We start from the raw sequence: 27,595 nt of genomic DNA on the forward strand, positions 1-27,595 counted from the left end.
CTCCCACTACATTCATGGTTTTGCTGACGTATTCTGTCAGGTAAACGGCAGTAGATGGATGTAATTGCAGGAGGATATTTATTTACAAGTGTGCAGTATATACAAAAATAAAACATGAGGCAAGGTTGGAGAAACAAAAGTGCAACAAACCAAACTGAAACATGGTCATTAAACAGACATGAAACTATCATTAACCAGAGCTAGAAACAAACATGATAATACAAATAACAGTGGTGACAAAGATGGTGTACTTGATATAATACTTCATGAAGTCCTGGAGAAAACAGTGTCCTTATGAACGCATGCTGATTGCGCTCTGTAGCGGTTGCTAGGCGTGGGTGGAGCACAGAGGACGGCAGGACAGAGATCAGGTTCGTATAGGGTTTTTTATTGTCAAACTTTTCAGTCTACACAATGTATTATTCGGAGGCTAGAGACACAGACTAGTGTCTCGTCCGGCGATGAGCTCCCCTGCTCTCTGCTCTCCTTCCCTAAATAGGGCGCGGTCACTGGGAAGACACACACAAACACAGGTTAATTGCCATCAGGTGTAGTGATTCTGCCACTTACCTTCCCTGACTCCGCCCTCCTGTCACAGACCGGCGCTTGACCACGCCCCCGCTGCCACATACCCCCACCGCCCGACTCAGGCCGGGCGGCTGTCCAGCCTGCAGCTGACTCCCCCCCCCCTTGACGGGAGAGGAAGTCCGCCACGACCATCTGCGCCCCCGGCCTGTGGACCACCTTAAAATTGAAGGGTTGGAGTGCCAGATACCAACGGGTGATCCGCGCGTTGGCATCCTTCATGCGGTGGAGCCACTGGAGGGGCGCGTGGTCCGAACAGAGGGTGAAAGGGTGCCCCAGAAGGTAGTAACGGAGGGCGAGGACCGCCCACTTGATTGCCAGACACTCTTTCTCGATCGTGCTGTAGTGCCCCTCACGCACTGACAGCTTCCTGCTAATGTACAGGATGGGGCGGTCCTCCCCCTCCACCTCCTGGGACAAAACTGCCCCCAGCCCTCTGTCCGATGCATCGGTCTGCAACACAAAGGGGAGAGAAAAGTCAGGGGAGTGTAAAAGTGGCCCCCCACACAGTGCAGCCTTCACTTCAGAAAAAGTCCGCTGGCATTGCTCCATCCACTGGACCGGATCTGGTGCCCCCTTTTTAGTGAGATCAGTCAGCGGGCTGGTGACGTCCAAATAATTAGGTATAAACCTACAGTAATAGCCAGCCAGCCCCAGGAACTGTCTCACCCCCTTTTTGGTCTTGGGCCTCGGGCAGGCCGCAATCGCTGCCGTCTTATTAATTTGGGGACGCACCTGCCCGTTGCCCAAGTGGAAGCCCAGATACCGTACTTCCACCCGCCCAATCGCACACTTCTTTGGGTTGGCTGTGAGCCCCGCTCGTCTCAGCGACCTAAGGACGGCCCTCAGATGTTCGAGGTGCCTCTGCCAGTCATTACTATAGATGATGATGTCATCTAGATAGGCAGCCGCATAAGTGGCGTGAGGGCGGAGGACTCTGTCCATCAGCCGCTGAAACGTAGCGGGTGCCCCAAACAGCCCAAACGGAAGGGTGACAAATTGGTGTAAACCAAACGGTGTGGAAAAGGCCATTTTTTCTTGGGATAGTGGAGTCAAGGGGATCTGCCAATATCCCTTCGTCAAATCCAGCGTCGAATAAAAGCGAGCAGTGCCGAGTCGATCGAGCAACTCATCAATACGAGGCATCGGGTACGCATCGAATTTAGACACCGCGTTGACTTTTCTATAGTCCACACAGAACCAGACCGACCCGTCGGCCTTGGGTACCAAGACCACCGGGCTGCTCCAGTCACTGTGGGACTCCTCGACGATGCCCATTTCGAGCATGGTCTCAAGTTCTTCCCGAACCACCTTTTTTTTTGTGTTCGGGTAGCCTGTAAGGGTGGCTACGCACTAGAGGTCTGCGCGGGACTGATTTTCCCTCCCGCTCCTGCTTACTCCCGCTAGTTTGTTTCCCGCTCCCGCCCGCACCCGCAGAAATATTTAATATTTCGTCCCGCTCCCGCCCGCATATATTATGGTTTCTCCCGCTCCCGCCCCGCTAAAATCCCGTAATTTCCCCGAAACGCTCGTTGTGCTTCCGTTCTAGCCTGCCAGAGATTCCCTCACAATATGTGCACTGATTGCACAATGCATTTATAGAAAGTAAAACCAGTAAAATAAACAGCAACTGCAATTTGGTTAATGTGCATTTATTCTCACTCAAAACGCGTTTACATGATGTAGACTCAGCTTGAGTCATTTAGAAAAGCTTGGCCAACAGCCTTAAAATACAAACTGAAAAAAAAATCAGTAGCCTAATAAATGAAGGTGCTTAAATAAATTAAAAATAAGTATGGAAAAATAACGAAAATGCAGGTATAAACTATGCGGGGCTGTGTTGGCTACTAAACATGCCCATGATGAATTGAAAAGGGAATTTCAAAAGAAATTTACATCTTTTAACAGCTTGCCTATCATTTTAATAAAACGAAAATAATTGCATCTGATATTCCCGAGGGTGTCTTGTGCTTCTACACATGCCCATGGAGGAAAAGAATGTTGTTCACCGATGTGGGCTTCAGTAGACTGCGTCGCTGCTCCAGAATGCGGCCACAGATACTGAAAGCGCGTTCCTATGGTGCGCTTGATGCTGGAACGCAAAGCACGTGACGTGCCAATTTGCTTACACAGTGAATAATTTTGTGAAATGTATTTACATTGCGGGACTCCAGAGAACATGCTTATGCCCGCTCCCGCGACTACACCTCTCCATTCCCGCCCGCTCCCGCAGGAGGCTGTCAAATAATGACCCGCGCCGCATGCTTTTGCGCCGCATCCCGCGGGTCCCGTGGGAGTCCCGTCCCGTTGCAGCCCTCTACTACGCACTACTACCCCCGGGGGCGTCTCTATGTGGTGCTCTATGAGGTTAGTGCGACCGGGCAGGGGCGAGAACACATCCGAAAACTCGGTCTGCAACTGGGCGACCTCCATGAGTTGGGTCGGGGAGAGGTGGTCTCCACAGGGGACCGGAGAGGTGCGTGATTCCAATGCCCCCTTTTGAACCTGCGGCCCCAGCTCCGCCTTCTCCGGAACCACCGACACCAACGCCACGGGGACCTCCTCATTCCAGAGTTTAAGTAGGTTGAGGTGGTAAATTTGTAGTGCCCCACCCCTGTCAGTTCGCCTCACCTCATAGTCGACGTCCCCGACTCGCCGTGTGACCTCAAAGGGCCCTTGCCACTTGGCGATCAATTTGGAGCTCGATGTGGGCAACAGTACGAGTACTTTATCTCCCGGTGTGAACTCCCTAAGGTGTGTACCCTTGTTGTACAGGCGGGCTTGCCATTCTTGGGCCTGCCGCAAATTCTCCTGGGTTAGGTGGGTGAGCGTGTGGAGTTTTGCGCGCAGGTCCATAACGTATTGAATTTTGTTCTTACTTTGTGAAGGTCCCTCCTCCCAATTTTCCCGCAGCACGTCTAGGATGCCGTGCGGCTTACGCCCATATAATAATTCGAACGGGGAGAACCCCGTGGAGGCTTGGGGGACCTCTCGCACTGAGAACAGCAAGGGCTCGCGCCACTGATCCCAATTACGGGCGTCCTCACTTACGAATTTTTTAATGATAATTTTGAGGGTGCGATTGAACCGTTCCACTAAACTGTCCGTTTGTGGGTGATACACGCTGGTGCGGATCGGCTTAATCCCCAATAACCCATACAGTTTGTGCAGTGTCCGTGACATAAATGTGGTGCCTTGATCAGTCAGAATCTCTTTCGGGATTCCAACTCGGGAGATAACGCGGAAGAGTGCCTCCGCAATACTGCATGCTGAGATATTGCGCAGAGGCACTGCTTCCGGGTATCGCGTTGCATAGTCCACCAGAACTAATATAAAGCGGTACCCTCGTGCTGACCGATCTAATGGCCCGACGAGATCCATCCCAATTCTCTCAAACAGGGTCTTGATTAATGGGAGGGGGCGCAAAGGCGCTTTTGGAATGGCCGCCGGATTTACTAACTGGCATTCGCGGCATGCCGTGCACCACCTACGAACATCGCCGCGAATCCCCAGCCAATAGAATCGGGCCATTATTCAGGCTAGTGTCTTATCCTGCCCTAAGTGTCCAGCCATGGGATTAAAATGAGCCGCCTGGAATACCAATTCCCGGCAGCTCTTTGGAATTAAAAGTTGCGTGACTCGCTCTTTAGTCTGAGTGTTCTGCGTCACTCGGTATAACCTATCCTTCATAATCGCGAAGTAGGGGAAGGACGGGGTGGCGTTCGGCTGGAGCGTTTGACCATCGATTACTCTCACTTGGTCAAACTCATGTCACAGAGTCTCGTCTCGCGACTGCTCTAATGGGAAATTGGCGAGGGATTCCCCAACAGAGAGAGAGGAGGGGCTGGCGGCTCCTCACTCTGACGCGGAGATGATGTAGACGGCTCTGTGACAGCTGCTCCCGCCAAAGCGACACCGGGACCTCCCCCCGTTAAATGGCAGGACCCACTCTTGACTAAGTGTGTCATCAAATCCCGCAATCCCGTCCAATCAGTCCCCAACATTAAAGAGTGGGTAAGGCGAGGATTAACCGCCGCCTTCACTATAACTTTTTCCCCTCTGAAAAAAATGTGGACCGACACCAAAGGGTAGCGGTGAACATCCCTGTGCACACACAACACCTTCACCCCCTGTGCTCCCCCCAATGCCTCGTTTTGAACCAGGCTTTGGCGAATTGAGGTCTGATTACAACCAGAATCCACCAATGCCTGATATGTAGCCCCTTGGATACTCACCGGTATGCGATACGCTCCGGCCCGATCGAGGGCGGCCTCTGGCGCGTCGGGGATCCGAACCACCGCGCCCACTTCCATTGCCGTGCACTGCTGTTGAAGGTGGCCCGGCTCCCCGCAGCGCTAGCAAACTGGCCCGGGCTTTCCCTCTGCACTGGTGTTCTGGGGCTCACTCACCTGAGGGGGGGGGAGAGACAGACACAGAAGGGAGAAACGGGAGGGCACCGCGGGTGCGGCGGGCCAGCTGGGGTGGTGCCGGCCCCCGTCTCCGCGGTGGGGGAATGGGGCGAGGACGGGACACAGAAGGAGGGGGAGAGAGAGAAGAGGAGAGAAGAGAAGACGCCATCTGCTGTCCTGCCGCCGGAACAGCCGCCAAATGATCCTCCGCCAGCTCGACTGCCTGATCCAGCGACGCCGGGCGGTGGCACTGGACCCACTCCGCGGTTCCTGCTGGCAAGCGAGCGATGAATTGTTCCAGCACCACCTGGTCGATGATCCCCTCAGTGTCGCGGTTGTCGGCCCTCAACCACCGCCAGCAGGTGTCCCGGAGCTGCTGGCCAAACGCGAACGGCCGGCTGACTTCCTCCAAGCGCAAAGCGCGGAAGCGCTGGCGCTGTTGCTCTGGAGTGCGCCCCACGTGCTGGAGGACGGCCCGGCGGAGGTCCGCGTAGGCCAGCCGGCGGTCAACAGGGAGCTGTAGCACGGCCAGCTGTGCCTCTCCCGTTAGGAGGGGGAGGAGGCGCGCTGCGCGCTGCTCCATCAGCCACCCCGAGGCTTCTGCGACTTGTTCGAATAGCGTGATGAAAGCCTCGGGGTCGTCCTGCGGACCCATCTTGGTGACGGTGAGGGGAGACGGGCCTGCGGCCGGAGCGCTGGTGGACCCCGCCAATGCGAGGAGGTGCCGGAAGGCCTCGCGGTCTTCCTGCTGGGCCAGCACCAGGGCTTCGAAGCGTCGCTCTTGTTCCTTCCGGAGGGTGACGAGCGCCTGGTGCTGGCTTTGCTGGGCCGTGGCGAGGGCGTGGACCAGGTCAGCGAACGGGGAGGACTCCATGGGGCTGATCAGCTGGTGCTCCACTCTGAATTCCCGGGTTTCGGCATCACTGTAGCGGTTGCTAGGCGTGGGTGGAGCACAGAGGACGGCAGGACAGAGATCAGGTTCGTATAGGGTTTTTTATTGTCAAACTTTTCAGTCTACACGATGTATTATTCGGAGGCTAGAGACACAGACTAGCGTCTCGTCCGGCGATGAGCTCCCCTGCTCTCCGCTCTCCTTCCCTAAATAGGGCGCGGTCACTGGGAAGACACACACAAACACAGGTTAATTGCCGTCAGGTGTAGTGATTCTGCCACTTACCTTCCCTGACTCCGCCCTCCTGTCACAGACCGGCGCTTGACCACGCCCCCGCTGCCACACGCTCCAAATCAGAAACAGGTGTGTCCCATGATCAATCGTCCAAGAGTGCATGTAACGTGCTCCGTGCATGTGGATGTGAGCAGCTGCTCGAGCTGCGCCAGGCTTGAGCACGTGAAAGTGTGACAAGGTTTGGCATATTTTTATATTATATAGCCTAGTCTGCATTATTAGTACATAACAAACATGCTGTTTGGGCGGCATGGTGGCGTAGTGGTCAGCGCTGTTGCCTTGCAGCAAGAAGGTTCTGGGTTCGAGCACAGTGGCCAACAAGGGCCTTTCTGTGTGGAGTTTGCATGTTCTCTCTGTGTCTGTGTGGGTTTACTTCAGTTTCTCCCACAGTCAAAGACATACAGTTAGGTTAACATGGAGTGGCCTTGGGCTGAAGTACCCTTGAGCAAGGCACTTAAACCCCAACTTCTCCTCGGGCATTGTAGCATATATTGTGTTGCAAAAGTTTTCATCCCCCTTGGTGTTTGTCTTGTTTTGTCACGTTACAAGCTGGGGTTAAAGGAAATACGCAGAATTTTTATTTTTAAATACATTTCTGAATGGATAGTATCTCCATCCTTGACTCTTGTATGCTGCATAAATGTGAATTTTAAAAAAATTAAATTTTTGAGAGTTAAAATCAATTGCAAAGTTGGCATTTGAGCTGCCCCACTCAGCCAGCCAGCCAGCCAGCCCTGAGTGCGTGACGTCACAGCGGTAACCGGTTTTAAGGCCGAGGCCTTTGACAGCTATAGACCAAAGCCAGACTCGGCAGGCGAGAGTGGTTGCAATGGCCTCTTCATTCGGATTTATTGGAGATTCTTCGGATTCCTCAGATAGTAATACATCTGACTGTGATAGTCCTGTAATTGGAGGGTGTGTACATGTTACTGCTATAAACACAGAACTGTATCAATTCGAACCATCGGAAAGTGAATCCGATAGTAACACACTGATCACGGAGGCCCCCACCTTACAAAATAAAGCCAGACAATAAAGCCATCTAGAGATGGCTTTCTAGAGAATTGGATGGAATTGAACTGACAGTCTCATGTGACTCTCATTAAAACAGGATAGGCATTATAACTTATGCAGCATACATGTACATGTATGCATTTTCACTGATAAAATGTAAAAGGTTAATTAAATAATCAGATGAACTGAGATAATCACATTATGAAGCAAATTAAATGATCTTATACAGGTAACTTAAATACACAATACAAGTTACAATGAGAGTCGCATCAAGAGTCTGTGTTCTTGCTTCTTGAAAGCCGATATCGTGGCCGATTTGTTTTGAAACAATCTGACTTTCAGTTCTTCATTTAGTTCTTGTTCATTTGCTTCTTCCACATAAGGGCGAGATATTGCTGCTGAGGCGAGTATATCCAACGGGTGGGGGGGGAGCATATCCATCAGAGAAATCTGACAACTGGTCCACTAATTCTCCATTTTCTCCATATTGAGTACTCTGCCATTACTTCTCGGCTCACGGTCCGGGAGAACTGGTGCAACTGAACTTACTTTCCTTTTCTTGTAGTTTCCTTTTCCTTTAATTGTTGGTACTGCACTCTTTCAATATAGTGTAGCAGATTAGGTCCAAATTTTACAGGAATACTTCACTTAATGATACAAGCACCAAAATTTGCACAGACTTAGTTTAGATACCACTCCTTCAGAAAAGCCCGGTAGCCACCTGAAAAATTCAAGATGGCGGCCAAAATGGCGGCCGAAAAAGCGGGAAAGCATAATATCTATATTTTGACCTGCAATTAACATTTTACAGTTTATTACATCATATACACATAATTAAATTATGCATTTCATATGATTTTGTTTATTCTTCACCAAATTCACACATTTGATCAGTGTATATTTTATTTTAGGACTTTTTTAAGTTCATGACTGCAAGACAAATAGTGTTCATGATCATCTATTTATATATGTCATTATTATATAGAAGAATTATGTCAGAGCACAACCAGGGCACACTGGTGACATCATTGCTGTGAAACTCAGCATGGGGTTTAGTGTCAGCTAAATGTGTAACTAACAAATAACACTAACAAACAAATGTAATTTCATACATGTATTTATAAACTATATTGCTTAGTACTCAAATGTAGTTATACAATTTAGTTTTCCAAATGCTATCTAATTAGCCCCAACTTTTTCAGCTATTAGCATTAGTATTAACCCTACTAATATAGTATCTGAAGTGTTCACTAAGCTGAGTCAATACCCTGCCAATATTGAAGAGAATGACTTCAAACTTCTTGAAAAGTTTGTTATCTTGTTGTTTGACAAAAACTGTCCCTTAGGTAGTGTTGATGAGGCCCGTCTTGAGTTGTTTGCTCAAAAACAGAGGGCATATGATGCAATCCCCCCTACAAAAGGAGCACTGGTGCAACAAACAAATCGTGCAACACATCAATCTGCAAACATCTGGGGACAAGCAATGTGTAGAGAAATGCATGAAGAAAGTCCATCTGAATGGGGATGGGAGAAAGAGGGTGATGGTTGGAAGGTATTGTGGACCACTTTGGCACCAATTAGTCAGAGTTGCCAGCAACTTACGAAGTGTAACTGCAAGGGTGTTTGCCATGGAAACTGCAAGTGTTACCGACTTGGCTTGAAATGTACACAGCTCTGTGGCTGTAACTGTGTGCCAAGATAAGAGACATACATGTATGGCAAATGGATCTCATAAGATGTAAATAAACTTGTTGAGCTTAGTATTTAGTTTATGTTGATTGTTCCTGTTTTAGTAGTTTTGCATTCTTGTTCTATTACAATGTAACCACAAGGTTGTTTTGTTCCAGTTCTCTTGCCCTAATGGCATTAGTTTGTATATTTTCATGCCTATGATTAGTTGCGTTTTAAATCACCAGAGGTTTGTTATATTGTTTACATATGTTTTGTTAGCAGTAATATTGAAATGAGAATTTATGTGAATGAGGCTGTTTTATTATCTTTATGTGCAAAAGATAATATGAACTGGCCTAAGCTATGTTTCTTATAATTTTGGTTGTTGCATCATGTAGTTAAGTGTTTTAAATGATATGGTTTTGTTTCAAATATTATGAAAAATTGGCTGTTTTCTTGAGATGTCAAATTTGATGATTTATTAAGTTGTACTCTGTCACAGTCAATAAGGTAGCCTATGTATTTTTGAGTCGGCCATCTTGGAAAACGGTTGCCATCTTTACTGTATGTGTGGTTATCAAGAATTCCTTAAGCACTTTGGTCTAAACTATATATTTAGCTCATTTTATGACTATCTCTCGATGAAGTGCTCTGTCAGTAATTTATATGTGTTTTAAGCCAGCCATCTTTAAAAATGGCCGCCATTTTGAAATTGTGAGGAAACCTTGAAACCTTACTAGAGGCTATTTGTCTTTAGCTATGTTTCTTCAAAATTTGATGACAATATCATGAAGTGAAGTGCTTTATCAGTACAAAATGCATTTTTAAGTCAGCCATCTTGAAAAATGGCCGCCATTTTGAATTTTTGTGTGGCTACCGGGCTTTTTTGAAACATCTTGATGTTATCTATGTCTGTGCAAAATTTGGTGCTTGTATCATTAAGTGAAGTATTTTGCCACTAATCTGCTACACTAATATGGGCTTATAGCCAATGCTCCTCAACAGATCAGAGGTTTCGTATGAGTCATCAGTAAAATGTGCCCATGAATTTCTCACAAAACGCATCCAAATCTTTGCAGTTTGAACGTTCTTGGGCCATGAATGCAACATAAATCCACCTTCTGTCGTGTTGCTGCACCCACCAGCAACGCATCTATGTGGCATGGCGATAAATTGGCTCAAAATGGAGGATCGAAGTTGCAGTTAGCTCCGTGTTTTAGCGAAAATGGCGATGAGACCAATAACCTTCCTGCTGTGATGTCACAGATGTCAAGGTCATTCACTCAGACCGCTACCTATATGAATCATTTTAATTGTAAAAATTACTATATTAGATTTATTGTTAACACTTGAAACTATTCTTATGTCATTTTTGATATATAAAGAAAGTGAGGCCATGGTTCTACGTATCTCCTGTAAAATGGATTTTTGGGGGGTTAGCACCATTTAATTTACACAATATGCCTACAAATTTAAAGGTGCAAGTTTTTTTTTTTTGACAAACAATCATTAAGATGAAAAAGCAGAAATCTAGAGTGTGCATAGGTATTTACCCCCCAAAGTCAATACTTTGTAGAGGCACCTTTTGCTGCAATTACAGTTGCAAATCTCTTGGGGTATGTCTCTATTAGCTTAGCACATCTAGCCACTGGGATTTTTACCCATTCCTCAAGGCAAAGCTGCTCCAACTCCTTCAAGTTAGATGGGGTGCATTGGTGTACAGCAGGGGTTCTCAGTCATTTGCGATCTGGGCCTCCCCTGACTGTAGCAAGTTTACTTTGAGCCCCCCTAGAAAAAAAAAATAGATAAGCTATTACTTTATTATTATTATTAGGGCCCGAGCCCTATGGGCGAAGGCCCTATTGTTCTTGTAAGAGTTCACTATTCTCTTCTTCTTCTTCTTCTTCTTCTTCTTCTTCTTCTTCTTCTTCCGTCTTCTTCTTCTTCTTTATTTTTCTCCGCTGTTGGGCCATTTTCGGGGCGCTTGCCATTGGCGAAAACGCACGAAATTTGGCACCAGTTCCGAGAATTGCCACCGCTACTCAGAACCAGAAGCCCAAACTTGGCCGGGGCTCAGGGCCTCTATAGCGCCCCCTAAGTCGTTGTGATTTTGGCCTCCCGCATTAAGGTGCCTGGGTGCCATGTAGTTTGTAGTAGTGGCATGCCATTTGGTTCGCATATGTATCTCACTAAGCCGGACACAAATGTAATGCCAATGCATTAGCCACGCCCAACAGGAAGTGAGGTAATTTCACTTTTGTGCGAAATGCATGGCCACGAAGACGGCGCAACTCCTCCTAGACCGTTCATAGGAATGTCACCGAAATTGATACACATCATCTACAGACATGGCTGACAAAAGTTACTAAATACGTTTCACGTAGGATAAACCGTTCAGAAGTTATACGTCAATCAATTTTCGATGCAAAATTTTACATGCTTAAAAATTCATAACAAATCTTCTGATTGCTCAAAACTGCTCATACTTCACACGCACATCACTCATTGGGCTTCTGACATGTTACCCAATTTCTGTGATATTTCGCCACTGGGGGCGCTATTTTTGGGCAAAAATTCCAATCTTTCCTCAAATTTGGTCAAACTTCACGGCCACCCTCTTACTACCTCCCATGTCATGTATACCACATTTTGGAAATTTTCGTCCATGGGGGGTGCTGTTTTTGGCCGACGCAATTGCTCCAAAACGGGTTTTTGGTAAATAATTCCATAATGCTTTTCCTTCACACCACTACCTTGTGATAGTACGTTGCTGTTGTAGACACTTATTTTTCCAACTCATAATCGCTCATGTACAGCATAGCGCCACCTACTGACATGGGAAAAACCAAACAATTTATTCTTCAAAAATCTATATCTCATCTTCTATTTACTCAATTGTCATCAAACTTCATACGCAAACTCTTCATAGCTCACCTGACATCTACACCAAATTTTGTGCACTTTCGCCCCTGGGGGTGCTGGTTATGGCAAAAATGATATTGCAGCTTCTGATTTGTCAAACTTGCCAAGCAAACTCTTTACAAGACCCTTATTGGGGCGCTTGCCATGGTCGACAACGCACGAAATTTGGCTCCTTTTTCTTAGACTGCCACCGCTACTGAGAACCAGAAGCCCAGATCCAGGCGGGCCTCAGGGCCTCTATAGCGCCCCCTAACTCGTTGTGATTTTGGCCTCCCGCATTAAGGTGCCTGGTTGCCATGTAGTTTGTAGTAGTGGCATGCCATTTGGTACGCATATGTATCTCACTAAGCCGGACAAAAATGTAATGCCAATGCATTAGCCACGCCCAACGGGAAGTGAGGTACTTTCACTTTTGTGCGAAATGCATGGCCACGAAGACGGCGCAACTCCTCCTAGACCGTTCATAGGAATGCCACCAAAATTGATACACATCATCTACAGACATGGCTGACAAAAGTTTCTAAATACGTTTCACGTAGCATAAACCGTTCAGAAGTTAAACGTCAATCAATTTTCAATGCAAAATTTTACATGCTTAAAAATTCATAACAAATCTTCTGATTGCTCAAAACTGCTCATACTTCACACGCAAATCACTCATTGGGCTTCTGACATGTTACCCAATTTCTGTGATATTTCGCCACTGGGGGCGCTATTTTTGGGCAAAATATCCAATCTTTCCTCAAATTTGGTCAAACTTCACGGCCACCCTCTTACTACCTCCCATGTCAGGTATACCACATTTTGGGAATTTTCGTCCATGGGGGGCGCTGTTTTTGGCCGACGCAATTGCTCCAAAACGGGTTTTTGGTAAATAATTCCATAATGCTTTTCCGCCATGGTCGACAACGCACGAAATGTGGCTCCTTTTTCTTAGACTGCCACCGCTACTGAGAACCAGAAGCCCAGATCCAGGCGGGCCTCAGGGCCTCTATAGCGCCTCCTAACGTGTTGTGATTTTTGCCTCTCGCATTAAGGTGCCTGCTTGGCATATGGTTTCTAGTTATTATTATTATTATTAGGCCCCGAGCACCGTACAGTGCGAGACCCTATTGTTGCCATGTGTCCAATTCTGTGCTTTGTCGCCATTGTGGGAGTAATGTCTCTTGCCGAAGAAGCTGTCGAAGGTATTTCGCGGGGACGCATGCCCCTGCCCCCCTTGGCCGCTGGCGCGAGGGCCCGTCGAGGCCGCTTGCGGCTTTAATTATTATTACTATTGGGCTATTTTTTATTGTTGTGTATTATTGTATTATTACAATGTTAGACAACACAGAGACTGAAAATTCAATTTTGCCCTATATCCTTTTAAAAATTTTTGGATCCAGATGCGGTTCCGGATCACCTCCAGAATTTAAGCTTTTCATTGGGCAAAGATATGTATCTCATAAAATTTTCATGAAAATCCGTCTGTACTTTTTTTCCTGCAAAGTTGCTAACAAACAAACACCATGAACCAGTGTTGTTTTTGGCAGCCATTTTTGATTTAGTTTTAGTCTTAGTCTTTTGGATGAAATGCTTATTAGTTTTAGTCACATTTTAGTCAATTCCATCCTTGATAATTTTGGTCTAGTTTTAGTCGCCGAAAACTAAAAGGGTTTTAGTCCAGTTTTAGTCATTCATTTTAGTCGAAAAAAATAATTACTTTAAATTAGGACAATACAGAGATAGGAAATTGTAATCGAGGTTGACAGGTTGTGCATAACATACTCTCAAAACAGTGTCTCAAAACAAACTTGTTTCACTTGAACGTAAAAAGTATGTCAAATATTTGGGTTTAATAATCGATGACAATCTTTCTTGGAAGCCTCATATTGATTTTATTTGCAACAAAATAAGCAAGGTTGTTGGCCTTTTGGCCAAGCTTAGACATTTTATTCCACTATATACCCTTATGACATCATATCGCTCTTTGACCTTATTTAACACATGGTCTTAGTTCTTGGGGACAGGCTTGTAAAACTCATAAATAAAGTATTAATCCTACAAAAACGAGCTTTAAGATTAATCCATTTTGCTGATAATAGAGAAAGTGCCCTTCCATTGTTTTCCAAAACCAATATTTTACTAGTAAATCTTTTCTATGAATGTATTTCTAAATTAATGTATGACGTTGTTAATCAAAGTGCACCCTCAAACATTTGTAAATTATTTTCTTCTATTTCTAGTATCCATTCTTATAACACTAGGTCATCTTACTCCAAGAGCTGATATACTCAGTATTCTCGTACAAATCTACAAAAGAACTCATTTTCCCTTGTTGGTGTTAGGGTATGGAACCAGATTCCAACTTCTATAAGATCTTCATCTAAATTGTCGTTCAAGAAAAAAGTGAGACACCATCTTTTTTCTGATTTAAGTAGATATGGATATAATGTTGACATCTCCAAACTCTTTCTTTCTACATAACTTTATTTCTATATATAATTAAGAGCTATATATATATTTATTTATTTGTCTTAGTTTTAACTTGAAATATTATTTAATACCATGCATGAATTATTATCAGTATGACAAGTATACCTCTCTCTCTCTCTCTCTCTCTCTCTCTCTATTTTTTTTTTTCAATGTTGTTGAATGATATATTACTGTACCTTTATATCGAATAACAAGTATTGTCTCCTCCTTTTCTTTGTTACCAAATAGTTGTTAATTTGTCAAGTATATTTTATCTTTTTCATACATATTTAAGTATTATATTAATTCATATAAAATATTTTTTCTTTGTAAACATGAGGCTGCTTTGATTAGCAGTGCGCTATTTGCAGACTCGTGTAGTCTATGTTTATATGTAATTGAAATAAAAGATTGATTGATTGAAGTGTGTATGTGCTCTACATAAACGCTGTCTAGTGCACATGCTCTCTACATAAACACTGTCCAGTGCGCATGCTCTCTACATAAACACTGTCTAGTGCAGCCATCCCAAGTCTCCCGGAATTTCCGGGAGTCTCCCGCATATTGATAGTGGCTCTCTGATGCCCGCAAATTGGATAACATCTTCCGGAATCTAGAGCAAAAGCGTGCACGCGAAACATTGTCTGCATCGCGCATATGACGGAGTGCGCGAGGGAGAGTGAGAGAGAGTCTGTGTGTGTGCCTGTTCATGTAGCGCATGCTAGACAAAGAGCATCCTGATTGGTTTACAGACGTCCAAACTCATTTCAGGGAGGTGTCGTGACACCCCCCCCGCTCATAGACATATAAACATAGACGCCGCATTGAGCTGGTGGCCCGTTGCTGGGATACGTCAGAGTGTCCGCCATATTGGATGTGGCAAATCTTCCCCGTAAACCAATGCAAGTAAATGGACTGAACTTCATAAAGCCCCTTTCTACAATAATATTTAACTCGATGCCTGTTATTCACCCATTATGACACACACGTATATATTTGGGAAACAAACAGGCATCAAAACAACATATATAACTTTTAATGTGATGGTTATAAATAGTGTGCAAAATACCCGTCAATATTCTGAATGACTGCCAAACTGAGTTCGGCCAGGTTCTAACGTCATACCAAAACAAAATACATCACTGATTCCTTCACATTCAGAAAGGTTAAAAACATTCATCATACGTTCAGAAACGTTCATCATAGTGTGGCACTGTATTATCTAATTCTCACTGCTTATAACTATACACCTACCCGATGGAGATGAGCTGGGAAACTGAAGACTGAAGGAACAGCTCCCTCTCTGATCCTGACTGTCTGACCTGTTCTGTCAAAATCCTCCGTTCTGAAGTGTTCACTGCAGAGCATGGATGACGGAGTAGCAGAAAACCCTTCCCGTCGCACAGCTGTCTCCCACTGCTTTTTCATGTCTTTATTTTTGGGAAACCTACATAGTATGTGAAAAGTTAGCTAAGCAACTAACAACAATCAGCGTAGTTACAAAGGAAATACTTCGTTGTTTGGAGACAGGTTTCACTGAGCGGCTATTATGCGCGAGACTTCATATTAGCCACAAAGTCAGAAAAATCTGTTCGTAAAATTACATTATAATGACCAAATACAATGAAAAGTATTTTTCTAGTCTCACCTGTGAAAAGTAATCCCATGTGATCTCGTTTGGACGGTAAACCTGTTGGTACAGTTAAACGCAGCACATGAATGAGGCATCTTTATTCTCGGCTACTGTCTAGACGCTATACCAGAGACAGTTGAAGAGTCTCCACTTTGCCACATCCAATATGGCGGCGAGGATGACGTATGATTCTACGCAGAAGGCAGCGTCTATGTTTATATGTCTATACCCCCACTAATGGGAAAAAAAGTCATGTGTCGCAACACCTTCCTGAAATGAGTTTGGATGTCTGTAAACCAATCAGGATGCTCTTTGTCTAGCATGCGCTACATGAACAGGCACACACACAGTCTCTCGCTCTCCCTCGCACACTCCGTCATATGCGCGATGCAGACATTAATGTTTCGCGTGCACGCACCGTTGCACGCACCGTTGGAAGAAACGCCATGCATTTTGATAGTCCTATAGCCAACCCACTAACATTTTCGTCTCGTCTCGTCAACGAAAACAACAGATACGTCTCGTCATAATTTCGTGATCAAAGAGTTATGTTTAGCTCATCACTGTCTCGTTTTAGTCATGAAAAAAGGTGCGTTAATGAAATCATTTCGTCATCGTTAACGAAAACAACACTGACATGAACGAGCAAAAAAACTCTACCGAAGGTAGTGTTAACGAATGTCTCAGTGTGACACATGAGCCTGCTTTGTTTGGTAGAGTTCTTGAATTCTCGGCTCAATTTTAGTTAAACACAGCCTCAGGTCATCCTCAATCTGTGCGCAGTTGCGGTACTTAGTTTTGAGCACGATCAGTTTTGAAAAGCCTGCCTCACACAAGTATGTTGACGTAAAAGGTAGGAGAATTTTTAAGGCAACGTCATAGAGCTGGGGGTACTCCTGCATCAGTGTTACCCAGAAGGATGTAAGGGAACAGGTGGGCTATATGAAAGCTGCAATGGTACAAGCTCGACTCGATTGCACAGTGATGTGTTTCCGATGTCTGTGATCTCTTATGTATTTGAGGTGTGTCTATAAAAGTTCCTTGCTGAGATTTCAAATAATAACTCTCCATTTTCTTTGGCTGGACTGAAGACAAAGACGTTCATTATTTGTTGGTGCAACTGTAAACCAGCCCCTTGCATTTGCCACTAAGCGGTCTGTGACCACACGCCCCACTCGCCAAGTGTCAGGCACGCCCCCCAGTTTGAGAACCACTGGTGTACAGCAATCTTCAAGTTATGCCACAGATTCTCAATTGCATTAAGGTCTGGGCTTTGACTAGGCTATTCCAAGACATTTAGATGTTTCCCTTTAAGTCACGCCAGTGTAGCTTCAGCAGTATGTTAAGGGTCATTGTCCTGCTGGAATATGAACTTTCATCCCTGTCTCAATCCTTTGGCTGACTCAGACAGGTTTTCTTCCAGAATTGCCCTGGGCCATCCACCTTTCTTTCAGTCCTGACCAGCTTTCCTGTCCCTGCTGATGTAAAGCATCCCTACAGCATGATGCTGCCACCACCATGCTTCACTGTAGGAATGGTGTTCTCAGGGTGTTGGGTTTGTGCCACACATGGCGTTTCCCCACGATGGTCAAAAAGATAAATTTTAGTCTCATTTGACCTGAGAATCTTCTTCCATGAATTTAGGGACTCTGCCACATGCTGTTGGGCAAACTCAACATGTTTTCTTAAGCAATTACTTTTTTTTTCTTTTCTGGCCACTCTTCCATAAAGTCCCACTCTGTGGAGAGTACAGCTTAAAGTGGTCCTATGGACAGATACTCCCATTTCCACTGAATCTTTGAAACTCCTTCAGTGTTATATTTAGTGTATTTGTTGCTGCATCTCTGATTAATGCCCTCATTGCCTGGTCTGTGAGTTTTGGTGGGCGGCCTTCTCTTGTCAGGTTTGTAGTGGTGACCTTTCTATTATGCTATAATGCATTTAATGGTGCTCTGTGGGATATTCAAAGTTTGGGATATTTTTTTTATAAACCAACCCGGAGCCATACTTCTCAACTTTTGTCTGACATGTTTGGAGTACTCCTTGGTTTTTATGTTGCTTGCTTAGTCGTGTTGCAGACTCAGGGCCCTTCTAGAACAGGTTGATTTATACAGACATCATGTGACAGATCAATGTGACACTTTGATTGCACACAGGTGGATATATAAAATATATCGTGTCCAAAGCCCACATCCAGATATACATTTTAACATTCATACATTTGGCATGTGTTTTTGTAGTGCAGTAGAGTTGCTAAGTATGACATGCTTGTGTGTCTACCAGTAGACTATACTGAGTTGTGCCAGACCATGCTACCTGTTAAAAGCTTTACTATCTTGACCAAAGTTCTGTCAATGTTATGCCAACTTACAGACTTGTTGAATGTTCACTTGAGTATGCCTAGGTTAGATCTATGGGATTTTAACTGAATGGCCTTGAGCTACAAATTATTTCTAACAGGTGCAGTAAAACAGGAACTAACCTTTTATACTAACCTGATATAAAATGTTCTCCACACACACATGGGAATGCTGTGTTGGCATCCAGTCTTCCCATTTAACTGCAGCTCACCATTTTTCTCATTGTAAACATCCCTGGGAATGGGTGGAACACTAAAGCACAGGCAAATGGGTAATTGTGGTAAATTTGTTCTTTTGTATTTTTAAGCTTTTCAGCGGAGTCTACTAGATGCTACACACACGCACGCACGCACGCGTGACACATGGGTGCGCCGCTCGGGAGACAAACCCCACCTCTCCGTTCTCTCCCTCCTTATCAGCCCTCCATCATCACTGCAAAAACACACACCAGTTAACCACAGGCCTCATCAGTTAACCACTCACCTTCCCTGGTCTCACCCTCCATTCACAAACTGATGCTTGACCATGCCCCAGCTGCTACACTTGTCTTTCTGGGTTCACCAGGAAGTGGTGCAAAGTTAAACCAGGCTTATCTCCATCTATCTATCCATCCATCCATTATCCATAACTGCTTATCCTGTGCAGGGTCGCAGGCAAGCTGGAGTCTTTCCCAGCTGACTACGGGCGAGAGGCGGGGTACACCCTGGACAAGTTGTCAGGTCATTGTAGGGCTGACACATAGACACACAACCATTCATACTCACACTTACGGTCAACTTAGAGCCACCAATGAGCCTAAATTGCATGTCTTTGGACTGTGGGGGAGGGAAACTGGAACACCTGGAGGAAATCCACACAGACACGGGGAGAACATGCAAACTCCACACAGAAAGGCCCCTGTCGGCCACTGGGCTCGAACCAGAACCTTCTTGCTGTGAGGCAACAGTGCTAACCTCGACAGTGCTAACCACTACACCACTGTGCTTCCCCAGGCTTATTCCTACGTCTGTTATGACATCCGAAAGCAGTACATGTGTCTGGCATTGTTCTTTTATACGTAACTTCTACAGGTTTATCTGTTGATGTTTACTGAATTGGGCTTACAATCACTCGCATACACTTGTGCCGGTTGTTGTCAAACACAACGCTTGCCTGGCAATATGGCCGTATGAACAAATCCACAGTTATGATAACCTCATGTGAAAGGCCCCTATATAATGAGCATACACACACGTGCATGCATACAGTGAACTCTCATCTGCACTTAGGCAGACTTCCATCCCTTAATTAAATCTGATTGAAAGAAATCACCATGGCGATTGGGAAGTGTAGCATGCAGGATTCAAGTTTTACATTGGGCTTCACAGAGCTAGTCGGAGAGCACAACTTGCTAACAGCTGATTGGGAAAAGCCCTGTGTTTCAGTCATGCCCCCTTGTTTAATTAGCCAGATGTAATTTTGTTAAACTCTGTTTCATAGATTTTGTTTTGTTATATGCTGCTGAGTCTGAACAGGTGAAATAAACAGTCATTTTTAAGGTTCAGTAATTGTACTTTTATAAAATGAAAATTGAAATGTAATGTACATATTCAGACAATGCTTATTTTTGTTGTGTCAAAGTATAATATCATGTATGTTGTACTTACATAATAACAAGCTTGCTTATAAGTGTGTTTGTGTGTGTGTCAGTGTGAGCACTATCGAAAGGGAATTATTTCTGGCTCTGTGTGTCAGTCTTTGTGTGAGGAGAAGACTCTAACTCTACAGCACTGCCTCTCCACATTGCCTACACACCAGGTAAACACATTCACAACCTATATCATTCATTTAAAAGGTAACATAATTTATCTTCACCTAATGATCAGTGCTTCATTTTGACTTGGTTATTTCAGTATACTATATCCTGCCTACTACATGTAATATGCACATGCAATAATTAATGTACAGTATGTGAGCGTTCCCTCAGGATTATTAGTCTGCTTCATTCTTTCAGTTACTGTGACCCCAAAAGTATTGCTTTTGGTGGTTCAAGCCAAAATTAATGCAGTGAAGTGCAAGGCAAAGGCCTCATGAAAATGCATCAAAAAACACATTTTTGGTTTGGCTAAGGAGTGCAAAGTAAATATATAAGTGACACAGCTAGCATATTTATGTAGGCAATAGCTTAACTAAGGTACATTTTCAGTTACTTGCAATACTTGGAGTATTACTAGTCATGCACTCAGATGTTTGAGCACAGAAAAATGCCCTTTTGTTTGAAGTTGAACCTGCAAAAGGTAAAACTGCTCAGCTTATTGGACAAACAACCAAAGACCAAAGTCACATAATCTCATACTACATACATTAACATATACACTACAACTTATTTAGATTTTATTTACAATGTTTTCTGTTGGTTAGTGAGGTTAAGGTTAGGGTTAGATGTAGGCGTGGCAAATCATTAATGAGTGGTATTAATAAATGTCAGTCCTTATCAAGGATTGTAAGACAAATGTGTATGTGTTTTGCAGGTATACAGTGCCGTGTGGAAAGAAAAAGCTGTGGTAGTAAAGTGCGGATTACATGATGCTCAGCGTGATGCCAGTCTGTATGATAAACCTACTCGTGGCACATCTGTGGATGAATTCCGAGAGATGCTGCACTCTTTTCTCAAGGTATTTCTGTCCACAGACTTTTTTTTTCTTTTTACACAAAACTAGGGTTGCCATATACTTGTCTACATCTACTATTTACCCACAGCATTAAACTTAAATATCATAGCATTGACAGCAACAATGTATAAAACCTAAGTCATACAATCTGCAAATACAAATTCAAGCGAATAATGCTTCTTGTTTCTGAATATTCCACTCATAGATCTGAACCCAATGGGTCTCTGTTAACTAGATTTCAAATGTTTTTTGTATTATATGGTCAAGACTTTAAAAAAAAAAAAAAAAAAAAATATATATATATATATATATATATATATATATATATATATATATATAAAAACTACATATATAACCTATAACTAAAAGCAAAATGTTGACTGTAATATTTTATTTAGTCTTTAATAAAATTACATACCCCCTAGCTAGACATTATGGGACATCCCCCCCCCCCCCCCCCCACACACACACACACACACTTGTTTTTCTTTATTGGCATGAAATATTATGGTGCATGTACAGTAAACTGCCAAGAAAAGTGAAATAGTCTAAAAATAGTACATGTAAAGTGTTTGTATGCATAACATTGCAACACTAACTGAAAAAATAATTTTCTCTTTCCATGTCTTTCTTTGTTGCTTTATTTCGGTCTGTCTCTTTATCTTTCTTGCTTCTCTGTAGAGCAGTCTGGGTGAACAGCTGTCTCTTGGCTCACTTGTGCTGCGCATTGTCTCACTGGCCGATGTCAATTCCGATGGTAAAGTGTCTTTAGCTGAAGCAAAGTCAGTATGGGCTCTGCTGCACATTAATGAGTTTATCTTGACTCTGGTGCTACAGGATAAAGAGCATGCACCCCGTCTTTTGGGCTTTTGTGGCCAACTTTACACTACAGAACATGTGGCCCACAGCACCCTCTTCAGTGTAAATATACCATCCTGGCTCCACCCCCTGGTGCCCAAAGCGCTAAGCAGCTCCCTGAACCACTGGCTGGCTCCGGCCTGGCCACGCCGTGCTCGCGTTGCAATTGGTCTGCTAGAAATGGTTGAAGAGCTTTTCCACGGTTCCTATGGCACTTTTTACATGTGTGATGCCACACCCCAACGAGTGGGCTACAGCACCAGCTATGACTGCAAGATGCCTGACCTGGGAAGTGTGGTACCGGAAGCCACTGTACGGGCATTCCTGAGAGGACGAGCTTGCCAAGTCAACACTGACTGCACGTTTGGGAGCGACTGCACAGCCACTTGTGACCGCCTGGCCAAACAGTGCAATGTGGAAGTGGTGCGACCAAATCTGGCTAAAGTGTGTGCCCTCCTGAGGGATTTCCTATTCTTTGGAACACCATCTGACTTGATGGAGGACTTGAACAAGCAACTACGCACCTGCATGACACTGAGTGGCCTGGCCTCGCAAATGGAGGTGCATCACTCACTTATGTTAAATAACCTCAAAACGCTGCTGTGGAAGAAGATCTCAGACACCAAGTATTCCTGATAAAAAGAGGTTGGTTGAAACATCGACCCAGAAATATGGAAGGAATTCCTCAGTCTGAATTAAAGAAAACTCCAGTATATTGACCAGCAGTCTGATGCAGAATGTGACAAATTGTTTTGTAGATTGGATGCTAATGAGGGACAGACTTTTCTTCCTGGATGTATATTTGAATAGATTAGCCATAATCTTCAGCAAAGAAGCTTTAGTAAAAGTTCTTTCAAAGTGTGCCTCAGGAAATCTCTTTAATGCACCAGGCAAAATAGAGGGCAATGTGGCTTATTTTAAAACCATTTCCCAAAATCCCACATTCAACTCCTTATTCCGACAGATACTTAGATACTTGGAGAAACAAAGGGAGGTAGGGGGTTGAGAGGACCTCAAAATTCTTCGAAGACCCTCAGACAGCCTACAATTTTTTTCCTCACTTCCTAGCTTCCAACATATTTGGGTTAGGTATTCCAACATTGGCTGTGTTTACATTAAGTTCTACATAGTACTGTGCAAATGTCTTTGACATATGTAAAGAAATAAAATGTAAAATTAATCAAACAAAAAAAACCCCAAACCTCAAATATTGAAGTTGCATATTGAAAATGGGCTACAAGTAGTATATCTACAGTATCAAACAAGCATTTGGACACACCTTCTAATTCAGTATGGTTTTTTTTCCCCTTTATCAAGTCAAACACACTTCATGTCTTAAAGTAAGGATACTGTTGTTTCTCTTTACTTTGAGTGAGTCTTGACCTAATATGGAATACAAATAAGGCTATTTATTGTATTTTTATTATTTACTCTTTGATGGTCTCAAACATATTAAGATGGTGAGGAAAAAAACCCATTAACTTTATTTAAAAAAAAAAAGTCACAGCATTCCAGGTGATTACCTCACGAAGCTGGTTAAGATAAGCAGCAGCAGCCTTTGTCACGTATAAATTAGAGCACAGTGAAAATTCTTTCTCTGTATTTAACCCATCTGAAACAGTGAACACACACACACAGCAGTGGCCAGTGTAGTTGGGGGTTTGGGACATAGCTGCCCCAAATAATTAAAACTTGCAAGTGAAAATGCAGATGCTTGAACCCTGGACCTCATACATGCGAGACGTGCATGCTTTCACCGAGCTACATCCCCAACATATAATTGCAATAGTGTGCAAAGCTGTCATCAAGGTAAACAGTGGCTACTTTGAAGAATCTAAAATATGAAACTTGTGTTTTTTTTTTTTTGTTTATCACATAATTCCATATATTATATGGACACAAGTGTTTTACTGGGAAATACACAACTCGTACTTTAAATACGAATTACATCTGGGACATGGAGAACCAAAACTGTGACATAAATCTCTGTCACTTGTGAGGAAATTGATTAATTGTTTTGATAAATTTGGGTACTTGTTGTTTGTCAATGTGTCTCTATATAATAAAAAGAATATCACATATTGGCTTGAAGATATGAACAACTCGTATTGAAAAACTAGCATTTTTCATCCAAAAAACATATCTGAATGACACATTTTCTGGTATTTCACTTTGATGTGTTCCCAGTGTTTTCCTGCTGACTAGACATGTGCTGTCAAAATGGTGAACCAGTTCAAAATTAAGATACTTGTGATTTAACTTTTTTTTGCGTGTATGTGTCCATATATAAAGAACATTACACAGTGGTGTGAAGATATGAAGTTTGCCTTCTTGTGTTGAAAATATTTTCACTCATTTGCTTCACTCACTCATGAATATATTCACCACTCAAAGATACACTGGTGCTTGAAAGTTTGTGAACCCTTGAGAATTTTTTATATTTTTGAATAAATATGACCAAAAACATCATCAGATTTTCACACAAGTCCTAAAAGTAGATAAAGAGAACCCAGCTAAACAAATGAGATAAAAATATTATACTTGGTCATTTATTTATTGAGGAAAATATCCAATATTACATATTTGTGTCAGATAACGGAATCCAGGGACACATGTCCGCCCGGGGGCATTTTGAGTTATTGACAGATTCAGGAAGTACAGTTTCTAAGCTTTCCAATGATGCCTTCCATGTGGAGATCTGACAATATTTGAAAAATGTGTGGCCTTTTGAAAGTGTATACTTCTTAAAACAGAAAAGGGAGAAAATCGCCCTCAAAGTTTTCCATCTCAGCTACTCTGGGTGCAGGGTGGGCACATAATGGTGCTCATTTGCATGACATTAAGGAAAGCCCTACCCCCTACTAGCTAGCACGATGCTACTTTCATGTAAACAAAGATCACCACGTCAATTTTCCTTCCATGCAAAGTATGCCCAAAACAATTATGAAGTACAAAAATAAGTCCTAAAGTATACTTTAATGTTTTGTGGTTGAAAAATTACTCACACCATAAGAAAGAAAGATAGCACGATGATGACACAACTAACATAACGCTAGTTTCATGTACAGCCTTGGTCACAACCGGCCGTATGTGCTCCTACGGCCGGTCTACGTGCAAAAAACGCAAGAAACGCACGGAGGGCGCGCGTGAAACGTGCTGATTTTCGAGCCGCAGACCGGCCGCAGAGGTTCTTTGTCATGTCAAACAAACTCTACGGGCGCTTATGTTTTTTTTCAGGTTGCAAGACAAACTTACGGCCAACACGCATCTTTCTCCATGAACAAAAAAAACCGCAGTGATTTGGGAAACGCCAAAAATCGCACGGCCAAAAAATCGTACGTCCGGTTGTGACCTAGGCTTAACCAAACCACAACACTCTCCGTTACATGCAAAAATAACAAAATACTCACACCATAAGAAAGAAAGATAGCACGATGATAACACAACTAACAACGCTAGTTTCATGTAACCAAACCACAACACTCCGTTACATGCAAAAAGAACCAAACAGCCTTAGATTAATAAACTTACCCCATCAGAAAGAGAAACTTCGCCTTGCACACACCAATGCCTCCGATGGAATAATGTAGTCCTAGAACACTTCCTTTTGGTTGGTTTTTTTTTGCTAGAAATGGTTATCTCCGATGTAAATACCGTGTGTCTGTTTGCTTCGCGGTGTTTCAGCTCCTCTGCGCTCTGTTTAGCTTGCTCATTCCATAGTGAAACTACATGCCTGTATGCAGCTTAAGTAGCCACGAGCTCAGCTCGTATCATACAGCTGATTCGCGAAAAAAAAAGACAAATCATCATGTGAATGGCCCATATGGTAATTTACCCACACACCCCTGCAGGCTACAGTCCTGACAAAAACGAGACAATTTGCAACAAAAAATGTATGCTTTTCCAACAAAACAATCTATTGTCTGAAATACTGATTGCATTCTTCAAGATCTCAACTTGCACATGATGGAAAAAAATGAAAATCACAAATTTCGAAAAAAAAATGCTTCTTTTGCGATTATCTCGGATTCGTTTCGGCCAACATGCGTCCCTGGATTCGGTGAGGTGTCACATTTGTGAGTGGCAAAAGTATGTGAACCTTTGCTTTCAGTATCTGGTGCACCCTTGTGCAGCAATAACAGCAACTAAACATTTCTGGTAACTGTTGATCAGTCCTGAACACCGGCTTGGAGGAATTTTAGCCCATTCCTCCATACAGAACAGCTTCAATTCTGGGATGTTGGTGGGTTTCCTCACATGAACTGCTCGCTTCAGGTCCTTCCACATTATTTCGATTGGATTAAAGTCAGGACTTTGACTTGGCCATCCCAAAACATTAACTTTTTATTCTTCTTTAACCATTCTTTGGTAGAACGACTTGTGTGCTTAGGGTCGTTGTCTTGCTGCATGACCCACCTTCTCTTGAGATTCAGTTCATGGACAGAAGTCCTGACATTTTCCTTTAGAATTCGCTGGTATAATTTAGAATTCGTTGTTCCATCAATGATGGCAAGCCGTCCTGGCCCAGATGCAGCAAAACCGGCCCAAACCATGATACTACCACCACCATGTTTCACAGATGGGATAAGGTTCTTATGCTGGAATGCAGTGTTTTCCTTTCTCCAAACATAACACTTCTCATTTAAACCAAAAAGTTCTATTTTGGTCTCATCCATCCACAAAACATTTTTCCAATAGCCTTCTGGCTTGTCCATATGATCTTTAGCAAACTGCAGATGAGTAGCAATGTTCTTTTTGGAGAGCAGTGGCTTTCTCCTTGCAATCCTGCCATGCACACCATTGTTGCAGGGAAGTGATTTTTCCGCGAATTCGCGGAATTCCGCTTTTTTCACCTCAAAATTTGAAAAAAATTTTTTTTCCGATTTTTCGCTCAAAAATCCGCATTCGTGTCCTATTCGTTCCGACTTTCAGTAATTCCGTCATTGAGATGAAATGAGGTACATGATTGGCCCATCGCTCTGTAACAACCAATGAATGCGCTTGTTAGCTGTACATAAGCTCGCTTCAAACAAAGAGTTGAAAGATGGCAGTGATCGAACGTAAAGATGCAAATCGAGTTAAAGAAATCGACAGAATAGCGAAAAACAAGTTCCGCTGGGAATGGTTGGAGAAAGAGGTTGCTACAGACGTTGGACATAAGACTGTGAGACATTTGTTCAGCGATTTCGTTCTTTGGGGGGATGGCAGAGGTCTCTGGGTGTCAAGTTTGGGGATGCTGGGACCTCCCCTGCCCGAGCTACGAGTGTGCAAAGTCGGGCTGGAGCCCGGGATAGAAACGAAACCTAAGCGGAGCGCCGCGGCTCGCCTCAGGGCGAATTACGTCCCGAGGCGCGGGGCTAGCGCGCCCTGCCCGCACTGGTTCTTTGGGGAGAGGGCAGAGGCCTCTGGGTGTCAAGTTTGGGGCAGCTGGGACCTCCCCTGCCCGAGCTACGAGCGTGCAAAGTCAGGCTGGAGCCGCCGATGGGAAAGCGAAACTGAAGCCGAGCACCGTGGCTCTTCGTCCCGAGGCGCGGGGCTAGCGCGCTCTGCCCACGCTGGTTCTTTGGGGAGAGGGCAGAGGTCTCTGGCTGTCAAGTTTGGGGATGCTTGGACCTCCCCTGCCCGAGCTACGGGCGTCCAAAGTCGGGCTGGAGCCCGGGATAGAAACGAAACCTAAGTGAGTGAACACAGTAGTTTTGAATATCCTTAAATAAGTGAACACTGGAGTTATGATTATCCTTAAGTGAATGAACACTGTGGAGTTATGATTATCCTTTGGTGAGTGAACACTATAGAGTTATGTATATGAAGTTGCCATTGCTAGAGTAGAAACTGCAGAAAAAAAGTGACTG

At 43.9% G+C, this 27,595-nt stretch overlaps 1 protein-coding gene across 1 annotated transcript in view; it reads left to right on the top strand.

Annotated features, from left to right (window-relative positions):
* dipk1b (divergent protein kinase domain 1B) overlaps window positions 1-22,457 on the top strand; it is a 40,804-nt gene extending 18,347 nt beyond the window's left edge. Inside the window, exons 3-5 of the mRNA XM_060935733.1 lie at window positions 19,924-20,031; window positions 20,745-20,888; window positions 21,567-22,457. Coding sequence (XP_060791716.1) covers window positions 19,924-20,031; window positions 20,745-20,888; window positions 21,567-22,379 — 1,065 coding nt within the window. The 3' untranslated portion in view covers window positions 22,380-22,457. The remainder of the gene's footprint in view (window positions 1-19,923; window positions 20,032-20,744; window positions 20,889-21,566) is intronic.
* Window positions 22,458-27,595: the final 5,138 nt, after the last annotated feature.

Source organism: Neoarius graeffei, chromosome 12, assembly GCF_027579695.1.
Source record: "Neoarius graeffei isolate fNeoGra1 chromosome 12, fNeoGra1.pri, whole genome shotgun sequence".
Lineage (NCBI taxonomy): Eukaryota > Metazoa > Chordata > Actinopteri > Siluriformes > Ariidae > Neoarius > Neoarius graeffei.